The sequence below is a fragment of the Balaenoptera physalus genome (assembly GCF_965194825.1).
Source record: "Balaenoptera physalus genome assembly, chromosome: 1".
Taxonomy (NCBI): Eukaryota; Metazoa; Chordata; class Mammalia; order Artiodactyla; family Balaenopteridae; genus Balaenoptera; species Balaenoptera physalus.
Window position 1 is genome coordinate 33,096,307 of NC_138882.1, and position 12,544 is coordinate 33,108,850.

Genomic DNA, 12,544 nt, shown 5'->3' on the forward strand with positions numbered 1-12,544 from the left:
AAGGAACAAAGCATTCAGGGACCCAAAGACAAAGATACGTCATGATAAGAATAACCAAACTCATGAGTTCACCTTGGCCAAGATGAGAACTTGGAAAGAGAACTAAACCAAAAACATAAACATACATGGATTTGCTAAATGAACTAGAAGAAGAAATCATGAAATGACACAGAAGGTTTCCGCATCTCAACAGCTTCACAAACCACTTAGGAAATCAACCAAACACAGTCATTATCAATATACGCAAATTATGAATTATGCTGCCAGTCCTGGGGTTGTACCTTGCAAATGGCTACTTTCTCAGGGCTACTATACATTCAACTCAGAAAGGAAGAAAAAAAGCCAATTCAATATTTTTTCTCCGTAAGTACATGGCAGGGCAAGACCCATGGAAAGCCTTTTAAGTGGGCCAATAAGATATTCTTTCTCTTATTTACAAGACTGTGTCTGTGACTAGAAATAGCTATTTACCTTTTTAAAGAGTCTTCCTGAGTCCTCGCTGACTTGGACAAATCGAGGAATGATATTATTCAGGTAGATGTCACTCAGGGTGGTGTGGTCCCTGCTCTCCCGCTTCACCTGGTTTAAGAGGAGATTCCAGCAGTTGACTGGAGAGAGAACATTTTGATCCTTCCTGTGAGAAACAGCAAGAAAGAAAAAAAATCAGTGTTGGTAAGCAGGCAGGGCCAACATCTATGACTACAGTCCATGTCACAAAATCACAGCAATCAGAGCCAAACCAGAAATAAAGATGTCTTTCCTGAAGTTGCAACTCTAGTTTTCTCTTTTTCTAAAAACTCAGTGGAGGAAAAAGGGAGAAAATAAGAATAATGAAAAGGAGAAGGAGGAGAGAGGAAGAGGGAAAGAGGAGAAGAAGAAGCAGGTTTATCTGTTGAGCATCTATTATGTTCTAGAAACTTGGTAAAATCTTTATATGCATTATCCCATCTAAGCTCCATCATTTTGTTGTCAGAAAAGAACTACCATTATCTCAATTTTACTGATTAAAAAAAAAACACTCAGAGAGGTTGTCACTTGCCCACAGCTAGTAAGGAGTCAGAGAGACAGTAAAAGGGAGTCAGGGACCAGAACCATAGTTCTGTGCTGACTAGAATGATTCTAGGAGGTCTGACTCCAAATTCCATGACCTCAACCACTAAATCATTTGGTTTGTGTCTAGAATTAGAGGGAAAAGTTAGTCTCTAGGCAAAAATCTACACTACAGACTAAATAAATCCCCACACATTCATCTCTCGTAGGATTCAATGAAGACAACTGTGGAGGCATTTGCCATAAAAAAGTCACTGAAAACTCTTCAGTCCTACAGAACACATCTACAGAGGTTTGATTTCATTGATTGAGCCATTTTCTCATGTCCCATACAACCAAGAGCATAAACTGTATCTGAACACATGTGTTCCAAAGATGTCTACAGCCTGAGTGGAGCAGTAAAGCACCAAACCTAGATGCTCATTTCTACTGAAAATGCTGTGATCCAAAAGAATTATTGATTACATAATCAGCTCACAGCACTAATTTAAGCAACACAGAGTTTTGCATCTGCACGTTGGACTTCTTAAAGGAGAGAAACAGAAGGTAGGGGTTATTTATCAAGCGCTTACTGTGTACTTGGCCCACGGCTGGGCCCTATACTCATGTTGTTTAACTTGAACTCTACAAAACTTGATGAAGTGGGGGTTATCAACCACATTCAGCAGATGAGGAAAGTTGGACTAAGAAAGGTTAAATATCTTGTTCAAGGTCACATAGCTAAAAAGTGGCAATGCTGGCATTCGAGAACAAGCCCTGTAATTGAAAAGAGAATGCTTGTAATCACTGCAAAGTATCACAACCAGTTTGTTCCCGTTTCCCCTCTCCCCTCCCTACAGACAGACTCTTAATGCAAAGAAAGTGAGCTGAGAGTGGCATGGTTAGCGAGTCTGCACCGCCTCCCTTCCTGCTGCCAGGCACCTGTGACTTGTAGAGCATGGAATTCAACTTAGAAGGGCTCTTTCAGTTCAGTCGGAAGGTAACTATTAACAAATAATCACGCCACACCTATTCTGGCTTCTGAACACGCCATTAAATCAAAATATCTGTCTGACCAGCACCAACAGGCTGCTTCAAACCAATGAATATTAGAGTCCAAACTGAAACTGTTTTATACCTGCACTCCTCCCCCACCCGCTGCCCCAGGCGCCACACTTCTGTGGTCAAAATCCCTAACATGTATGTGCTGACCACTGTGGGAACAATTGTATCCACTTACCTTTCTAGGGAAATTAAAAGATTTCTATGGAAATTAAAAATATATACTAGCTAAGAGAGAGAGATACATGTAATTAGTCCACTCCTTTCAAAATTTCTAGCATCTGGGAAAAAAAAAAGGTAAATAGGAAACAATCCTAAACTCAAAACGGTGAGATCTAAGCACAAGCATTCAGCAATATTTGATATTTCCACTGCAAGAAAACTTTCAAATTGATTCCAAATCAGTCTCAGTTACAAAATCCTAAGGAATCTAATTTTTTTGGGGTGGCAAGACATCCATGTCCTCAGTAAGCATGGGATATACCAGGCAATTACACTTGCTTTTTAAAAGGGCAGATCTCCTCTCATCTTTACAACTGGTTTCAATCTGTTTCTTGCAGATGAATGTGGGTTGGTGGTCCCCCTTTGTTCTTCTCCTAGAGTGCTTTACACACATAAAAACAATACTACAATTCAATTGTATAAATGTATAAACATTTGTAATCTCAAATGAACAAAGTACAGTAGTAGGAGCTTTAGTGGTTATAAAAGTGCTGATGTCACAGTACAGTGCGGGAGACAAAGGAAGACCTATAATATAACAAAAGGTTAAAGGTATGAACAAGGGGCCTCCTAGCTCACCAATGTACATCACAGATCACAAGTGAGGCAGGAGAGGCAAAACCGGTTCAACACCATGCAAGAGGATGCAGAGCATAAATCCCAAGGGGACCCTTGAGTAAACAAAGATGAGTTAATAAGAAGGATGGGCAGAAGTGGGACTCTTTTAAAATGCCTTATCACTTAACACTCATAAATTTATATTTATTAAAAACTTCTAAGGTACTACAAAAACTTTTACCACATGTATTTATTTCCATTCTTACAGCATGTGGTGGGACAGCCATTATTAGTTTCAGTGAGCAGAAGCTTTAAAATGTGTTCTGAGAAATGCTGGAGTTACAGAGAATCATATTTCAGTTTCAAACAACTGTAATATACCCATTCAAATGAACAACCCCCACTGAAATATGTAAAGGACCCAGGACCCAGTTTCCCTGCAGTAGATACCATCACAATGTCTCATGGGCTGCTGAGGTGAGCTTTGTTGTATGCAAGCTTTGGAATAAAGAATCAATGCATGTATCCAGACTGCTGGAAAACGTGCTATCGATTAGAATGAATGTTGCTCTGCACAGGTTTAGTTTTTAATTCAACCTGTGTGCCTCCTTGAGTAAAGCTGTTCAGGTGAGCACATGATTTGACACACAGTGGCCAAGTTCAATTACGTGCCACAGAAGGCTTAGGGGCCTATGCTGGGTTCATGGTAGACCACAGTTGGGTAGTAAGGATATACACGCTCAATATCATCTCATTTCATTACCAGTTGTTGTTAGGCTTATTATACATTTCCATTTATCCAATTAATATTGATGAAGGAGAATAGGAATAGCTTCTGGGTAATGTCAGTGATTCAACTTTAAAACAGAAAACATACTTCTTTTTCAAGCATCTAAATCAATTTAAAACTATCTCAAGATTATGACAACTCGTCTGCGTGAGTCGGGATTTCTTGATATTGAGCAACCCAAACCAGAACCTGAAATAACTTGGATGCTGAAACTGATATAAAACTGCAACTCGGATTCATAATCTGGATTCATAAACCCAGCCTCGTTGTTTCTACTGATTAACTCTGTAATAAGTACTCTTTACAAATTGGCACTTTAAAAGTAGATTTACACCTATGAAACACTGCTTTGATCTGTTGCATATATGGGAGTTCTATGTAAGATTTTTATTTTAAAAAAGGAGTCTGTGGCCCTAAAAAAAAGTACTAGACTCTGTTGTCTGCTTCTCCCAGGGTTTCCCACTCTTTTTTTTTTTACTATTACTGTAGTTTTCATACAAGATTTTTGGCTCTTTGAGTTTGTATGCTTTCTCAGACTTATTTCTCCTTCCAACGGAGGTGTTTTAATTCATTTATTTATTTTGGGAGAGTGGTGGGGAAGGAGAGGTGTGGGGCATGCAGTAGGAGGGGAACACAACTCCATTGTAGAGGCAATTTTCCCAGCCAACATGAACAAAGGCAAAACACACTTCAGGCTGGAAAATGAGCAACTCAACGAGACGTGATTTCATAGGGAGCAAATTAAGGTTCTGCGAGAGTGGTTTCCTGCTTCAGCAGCTTTGCAGCCTGGTTTTATTTGGGGCTGCTAGAGCCAAGAGAGCTTCATTTGGTCAGGAAATTGAAATTTGTCTTTATATCTTTTCCATCTATCATTTGTTTGTACAGTTTCTTTACTTTCCCCACCCACGGAGTCTTAGGTTGTGTGATACTTGGGCATTTAAAGAAAAGGGTCTGCATCCCTTAGGCATGTGCTGAACAGCTGCAAACCTCCTCAAACACTAATCCTTAAAAAGCAGACAAAATATCCAGAAGTATTTTTATTACTTAAAAGTTTTTTCAGGAGGAAGATCAAGAAAACGTAATACTGTAATTGAGAGGGAATGACTCTGGAGTCAAAAAAAAAAACACCAGGGAAAAAAGGAGGCTCAGAAAGTCACGAGCCAACTATGCATCCACAGAATGATCATTGTAAATGATTATCTGAAAGAGCTAAACCCGCACAGCTGAATCATTAGCTTCAAATACATTAGCCCAGTTTTTCTCCTTCAACTTAGACTATTTATGAACATTCAACAAACTTAATCAACAAATCCTTAAATGGATTTCTCTAAAATACCTAAGGTGAAGAGCTAACTCCATAAAGGTCCAAGTTGGCCTCGACAGAACACTTCCTCTTTTCCATATCCCCTCTGTTCAGTTTCAATTGTCTCATCTATAAAATGGACACATGTCCTGTTGTTGTACATCTAGCTCCCCAAAGATCTTCAAAGCATGACTGTAAAATCCTGCAAGCTCTCCTGGCCTAAGGTGCCATTTAATTAATCATGACTATGTTCACAGCTCTGCAGATGGGCTGCATGACACAAGCCTGGCATTACCGGACGGCTTGAGCTTCTGCGTTGTTCTACTGAGGTACGTTTCCCTTTGGGCCAATGGTCTCTGACTTGCCCACCTCATGGGGCTGTTGTGTGGCTCAAATGAGATGATGGATGCAAAAAAATTACATCAACAGTAAAGCACTATACAAATGTGAAGAAATATTACTATTTTTATTTCCAAACAAACTAGGATTCAGCGTTCATCAATTTCCAACATGCCCCTCACCCGGCCCTGGGCCAGGGCCAAGAGCTCAGCCTGCTGCAAATGCACAGCCCTCAGCAAATAATGGTTGGGATCAGACTGCAGCAACAGGCAATTAACCAAGCAGCTGTAAGTCTCTGGGAAGACATAAGGGAGATACCAACAGGAGAGCAGAATTTAATCTTCCACTGTCCTCTGCCAAGGGGCAAGGTGGAAGGATCAGTCCTGCGTTCCACACAGGAAACTGTGCTGAGGTAGACAGGAAAGAAGCCAAAGGGAGCCCAGATTGCCAGAAACCTAGATGCTTCTGCAGATTCCACCGAGCCCCCTTTCCCAACATTCCTATCAAACCTGTCAGTCTGTATATAAAGATGGCAAATGTCAGTACATCTAAGAAGATGTGGTTTCTCACTTTTAAAAACAGACATACATGTGAGGGTATACAAACACCCAGATGAGTTAAACAAATACATCATTCAATATAGATTATTAAGTACCCAACTATGAGGAGGATAAAAAAAAAATAAAAGGGATCATTTAGTGATAGTTGGACAGGAAACTAGTGACAAGGAGGAGGCTAGATTTTTAAACCTCAATTCCTTCCTGGTACCTTGATTAAAATGAAGTGAACTGAGGCAGCCAAAGAGATTATTTTATTCAGATGAGTGTTATTAGCCTTTCTGGCTTACTTTTTCTATTATGCATTTTGCTGATGCTGACAGAAGCAGACCGGCTGGATAGAGAGGCAAAGCCGCAGCGGATTTATGGCTTGACAGTGCCATGCATAAAATCAGACCCTTGCTGACCCAGATAAGCCAGAGGATGGATGGGATTTGCTGGGGAAGGTGTTAAAAGAAGGAGGGGAAAAAAATCACCAAGGTGAGAACTGACTTGAAAAAGATTCTGCCTATAATGGTTGCTGCTGGTTGTGTGACCCAGTAGTACAGTGGCAGCCTGGAGGTATCTTTCAAAGATAGGCAGGCGGGCAGGCAGGGAGGGGGCAGGCACACTTCCCTGGGCTTATCACAGCTACAGCTTCAGTTTTGCCAGCAATGAGATCAGAGTAGGAGAGTTCAGAGACAGAAAGAAAAAAGGGCCGAAGGCAAAAAATGTATATTCTATGTATGGAGAAAGCAGCTTTCAAATTTTCAGGGACAAGTTAATACCACAAATTGTCTTCAGTAGCCTAGACAGATGATTAGAAAGGATTCAAGCAGTGGTGTACCCACCTTACTCAAAATAGTCTAAACTGTCCCCTATAATCAGATTTGGGGGAAGAGCTGTATGGAAATGGAATTCTTGTGGCTCTGGATTAGTTCCAAGGAGCCCAGCCACACCCTTGGGATAATGGCATATTCAAGATCTGGGAGCTTAGGAATCTGCTTTGAAGTTGAGAACTGGGCTAGCACGTGTCTGACATCTTAATGACTATTTCCTGAATGATTGTAGGGCCAAGGTTCCTCTGAGTTAGGTCAGAGAACTGGGAGTGGTTCCCAAATCTGAGCCATTGTAGAAGCGAAATGGAAATGTCTCCAACAATTTATGTCAGGTGAGAGACTTTGCCTGCCCTTCAAGCACCCCCCACCCCATCCCATGTTCATGGCGAGAGAAGGTTAGAGGCTCACTCAAGAGAGCTCTGTGGACCCTGTGAGAAGAAACTTGGTTTTGCGGGGGAGGGCGGGGGGCCAGGGTCGACGCAAGATTTGAATCTTTTCCATCCCAATTTCTTGCCTAGATTTCTGACAGCTTATTGTCCAGCCTTCTTCTCTGAGTCCCTGATCTCTAAAGTCTTCTTATTTCGTTCATTCATTCAACAAATACTGATTGAGCACCACTATGTGCCAGGCACTGTTCTGGGCACTAGGGTTAAAGGGAGCAAAATTCTTGCTTCTGACCTGCTTCTGCCATGTTTACAGACCTCCTGGATCCAAGACATGACTTTCCTGCTCCTAAATTGTCGATCAGCTATAACCCACGTCTTACCCCAGTCTTGATGCTTGAGTGTACACTGGCGTGGATGGCCCATCATGAAACCCTGATTTGGCTGACTTAGAAGATCTACCTTCCCACCAGCCCATTCATGGCTTCTGCAGACCTGGGTCCTTCCCTTCATTTATATCCCATGTCCTGCCACTAGCATTCTCAGAACTATAGGCAGGTACAAACAAAGAGGTTACTAAGCTCTCCTTGTGTACTCTGGGTACAATCAAAATGCTGGAGAACAAAAACTATGCCAATATGATCCATAGAACTGAGGGCCTAGAAATTTACTTATGTATTAAAATTTCCCCCGTCAAACCCCCAAAATAGGCTGTGATCATTCAAAAGTCTGAGCTGACTAATTCACTTAATTAAAATGAAATATCATAGCAAGAGCAAAAGACATATGATTGATGACCAAGGAAGAAAAAGTCATATATGTTTCTCAGTTTAAAAAGATTTTATAACCATCTACATTAACAGTTAGATACACATATTCCATAGAATAACCTGCGAACAACTCTACAGTTATATCTTCAGTTTTTTCTTCTGTAGTTAATTAAGATGTCACCAGAAACCCCATAAGTAATTAGAGCACATGACAAACATACAGAGAAAAAAAAATACACGCAGATGTGTTAGCAGATTTTTTTCTAATGAATGAAATCTTGGGAGATGACTGAGACAGACAGTTTGGCTCACTCCTGGTAGTTCATTCTAGAAAAATAAATACCTGTTTGTGCCAAACTGGAATGATGTCACTCAGAAATCCACACACATTTTCAAAGCAGTAACCACTACCTTGGGAGCAGGCATCTCTCAGGCACCAGGCAAGAGCGGAGAAGCTTGATCTACAGCCAGTAACTCCTCTTGCCTGGCAAATGGTCCTTTAGCGTGTCAAGAACCAACAAGCCACTTGGGAAGAAAGGGTATCCCTAAGATTCAGACCTCCCCCTCCAGAATACCTGTTAATGAGGCAATATGTTTCCTTACTTGGCTCATGATAACAATGAGAAAGGAGAAATAAAGTAAAATGATTTGGTTCTGTGAAACTATAGAGCTACATGGAATGAAGTCTAAATACTCATCAGATCTGCTGCCTGCATCATTATCAGTTCTCATGTGTTATTTTGATATTTATCTTGCTTACTAGAAGGAAGGCTCTTGAGGACAGGGGATAGTTTGGAATATTCAATGAACGTCTATCACCAACAATGGGTGGGTAGTTAATCATCATCCACTAATGACAGATGTCACAGCCACAGAAACCCTGTTAAATGTAGAGCACAGTAAGACAGTTCATTTAATGAATAGTTAATATCTTCAGACTCCATCAATCTTGCCTAATCAACTAGTACAGCATGACTCTGGGAGGCTGCTGAGTGACTGAATTTGTTCACCCATTGGTTTGTGTGCTGTAAATTACAGCATATTATTAACCATGCCGATACTTTGCTGGCAAAATTTTAAAGGGATGGGTGGAGTAAAAGACGCCTTGGTCAATTTCCAGGTTAATCGGTTACTGAGTTCTACTGGTCTATAAGGACTCTGGATGAACAATGATACCCCATCTCAGCAAGGTGGTATTCTGTGGAAAGCACTCTGAACCATGCTTACGACCTACAGTCTAGTCTTAATTCTGCCACTTGCTGGCCAGGTAATCTTGGATAAGTCACAGATGCACTCTGGGCCTCAACATTTCTTCATCTACTTAAAAAAAAATAAATGGGGACAGCAGACCTGCCCTGCCTAACTCACATGGCTATTATGAAGATCAAGTCACACGAGGTAACGTCCATAAAAAAAAATCATAAACACTAAAATGTTCTACACCTACATATCAGTATTGTCATCATGTGTTATTATTGTTATAGCTATGTTATTACTTGGCAGTCCATACAATGTATTTACACGCACAAAACAAAGTAGCTAGAGTCATGTCTGAAAAGACAAACATGTCCCCAAATTCCCATGCCTTATTACCCAAGTTGCAATGTACTTGCTTTATAAATTTCATACTTTGTCCGTGCACTAAATAGGAATACATTTTGTTGCTATTAATTTATCATCTGGTTCTCTGGAAATTCCCAACCTCAGTGAATCTCCTGTGGAGAGGAGACCTAGGAGAGGCTTTTAAAGGGAAGACTAAAAGTCTTTAAAAAAGTGCAAGGAGAAGCACCAGAAGCACCAGAGGGTATAAAAAACAGAATCCTGGGCTTCCCTGGTGGCACAGTGGTTAAGAATCCGCCTGCCAATGCAGGGGACACGGGTTTGAGCCCTGGTCTGGGAAGATCCCACATGCCGTGGAGCAACAAAGCCCGTGCGCCACAACTACTGAGCCTGCACTCTAGAGCCCATGAGCCACAACTACTGAAGCCTGTGCGCCCTAGAGCCCGTGCTCTGCAACAAGAGAAGCCACTGCAATGAGAAGCCTGCGCACCGCAACGAAGAGTAGACCCCGCTTGTGGCAACTAGAGAAAGCCCATGCACAGCAACAAAGACCCAACACAGCCAAAAATAAATATAATTAATTAATTAAAAAAAAAAAACCAGTATCCTGGTATTTCAGAGCTAGAAGGGCCTTTCAAGATGGTCTAGAGTCTAGAACAAACTTGTCATTTTCTAAGTGAGGAAATTGAGGCTCAGGGAGCCTGGAGTCACAGAGATAATGGCAGAGCAAGGCAAGGAACCAGGTGTCCTGACTAGCAATCATTTTCTTATTTTATTGTGGTTGTTGCTCTATTTCAGCTAAGATGCTCTTAGCATCTATAAAGCACTGGTGCTGAAAGAGTTAACGGGCAATGCTCAGCTGCCCAAGCCCCAGAGCACAGAGCTATTCTAAGACAACACATAACAGGAATACCAAGGGTCCATGAACCCAGAGGGAGCAAAACTGCTGGTGCCTAATGGCGCCGGGAAGCATGTTGACACACTGCATGTGGTTACACATGAAAGGCAAGTGACTAGGAAAAGCAGTTTTGAATCCCACCCAATTCTAATTTGGGATTGGCTGTGGTCACCTACTGGAGGGCTGAGCCACACCCCAGCCACTCTGTAAAATGACCCTTCAGTTCCTTCGCTCCCTATTCTGTGGCCTCAGTTAACTCCCTCTCTGCCTTCACGAGGGCTATAATAGATACCAGGAAAAGAGGACGATCAAAGGACAGCAAGGTCCAGGAATGAGTGTGGGTGACCGGGATCACTCTATAAGGGGAAGATTTTCAGTCTGGATTCAGATGACTCTCACTAATATCTACCATCTCCAGGCAAGTGTGTGACCTGAAGCCTTGAGCAGCCATGCTCCTAAGTCCATAAGAAAGTAGTTTCTCTAAGTGTGAGTGTTCAGGACCACAAATCACCTTGCATCAGAATCACCTGTAGTGCTTGTTTAAAATCTGGATTCCTGTGCCCCTCTTGCCAGAGATTCTGATTTGCTACAAGTGGAGTGATGCTCAAGAGTCTGCATTTTAAATACCCATCCCAGGTTATTTTATGCACACCAAAATTTTAAGAACAAATGTTCTTAAAGCAATGTTTTTCAAACTGTGGGATACAACCCATTAGTGGGGTTAAAAAAAGTCAACTTAGTGGGTCACCAGCTAGCATTTCTCAGAAAATGAAACAGAAAACAGTGGAACAGAATAACACAGAACAAAGTAGAAAATATCAGAGTACATCACATAGAGCAAAGATACCTAGGTTTTGTTTTACAAAAATGTTGTTGTTAGTTATTTATTTTAAAATATACATATGTCTGTGTGTGTATTCCAGCTTGCAATATAAGATATTTGGGGGGGGTGATTACACACCCCAGACCCTTTTGAGAATCTGAGGACTTCTTCAAAGTATTCACCTCCAAAGAAGGGAGAGAAAGAGGGAGGAAGGAAAGAAGGGAGGGAGGGAGGGAGGAGGATGTTAGGTACATACAAATCTTACTTCGCATGAGTCAGGGGTCCCTGAGGACTTCTCTTGGGGACAGTTCCTACAGGGTCTAATACTCTGGTCATAGTAGATGCCTGATATTACTGGACTATGCCAACAGCTTTCTCCTGATGCTCTGTAAACGACAGCCAGTGTCTGCAAGACGCACCTGTAAGATATGTGGCCCCACCATGTTGACTCTTTTCCCCTTATGTTTAGGGTGACTAGAAATGTTGAAGTTAAACAATGTTCTACAGAACACTAGGAGAAAGCTGATAGCAAATTCCAAGAATAAGGACTCTGAAAGCGATGGTGTGGGCACAATGTCACTGCTACTTGAGGAACACGCTCCCTGTCTAGAATACGCAGGGGCAGCCTGTGGGGCTGGCACCACTGTGCACCCCTATTGATAAAGTCATTAGAGGAACATATACTTTATTCTCAAGTTAGCGACTTCCCTGACCTGTCAATACCCACATTTAAAGACAGAGAGATGCAGCCTCACTTTCTCTACATGACCAAAAGGACAGAAATTCCTTAGTCCTTGATGGAAGATTCAAAAAGGGCACAAACAATTAGAAAAAGAGCAACAACCCAGCCTGATTGTCAACACAGTCTCATCCCAATCGTTAGAGCTATCTGCATACAGAGAGGGTGAACACAGGGGCTAAGGTTTTAGAAACCAGCCCTTGCCAAACGAGGCATATGGAGAAGAGACGGAAGGGTGGCGAGATAGAACATGGGAGGGGGCAGGGGGAGATGGGGGAGCGGGCAGGGAGGACCACTGAGAAGACAGAGAGTCAAACCTCAAAACTATTCTAAAATTCCCTGATGCTTTTTAGTAATTTGTTTTCATGTGGTGGATATTGGCACAGCATCTAGGATGCTTTGGGTCCATCTGTTTTTGAACTTCAGCTGTAGGCAAGATTCAGAACAGCTGGAATCAGCAGCGCTGACCATGTTATATGTGTCTGGAGGAAGGAGAGAAATAAAATGAGTGTGTGGGAAGAGGGTTAAATAGGGCGGAGGAAGGGGAATCTGGAAGCCATCCCCAGACAGAGAGGAGAAAATGTCCAGGTCAGAGATGATGCAAAAGAGCTATTAGAGAGGCCAGGGCATCTGAGTGAAGAAGGCCAAGGAGGAGAAGCAGCAGGGCCATCAGAACTGGGAGTTAGCAAACAG

The 12,544-nt window shown here is 41.9% G+C and overlaps 1 protein-coding gene across 9 annotated transcripts in view; it reads right to left on the reverse strand.

The window, feature by feature from the left end:
- The window catches only part of SRGAP2 (SLIT-ROBO Rho GTPase activating protein 2), a 235,405-nt gene that overhangs the window by 117,139 nt on the left and 105,722 nt on the right, over window positions 1-12,544 (reverse strand). For all 9 annotated transcript variants that reach the window (XM_082459154.1, XM_082459152.1, XM_082459153.1 and 6 more), the window contains one exon: window positions 472-634. In XM_082459154.1, the coding sequence (XP_082315280.1) occupies window positions 472-634 (163 nt within the window). The remainder of the gene's footprint in view (window positions 1-471; window positions 635-12,544) is intronic.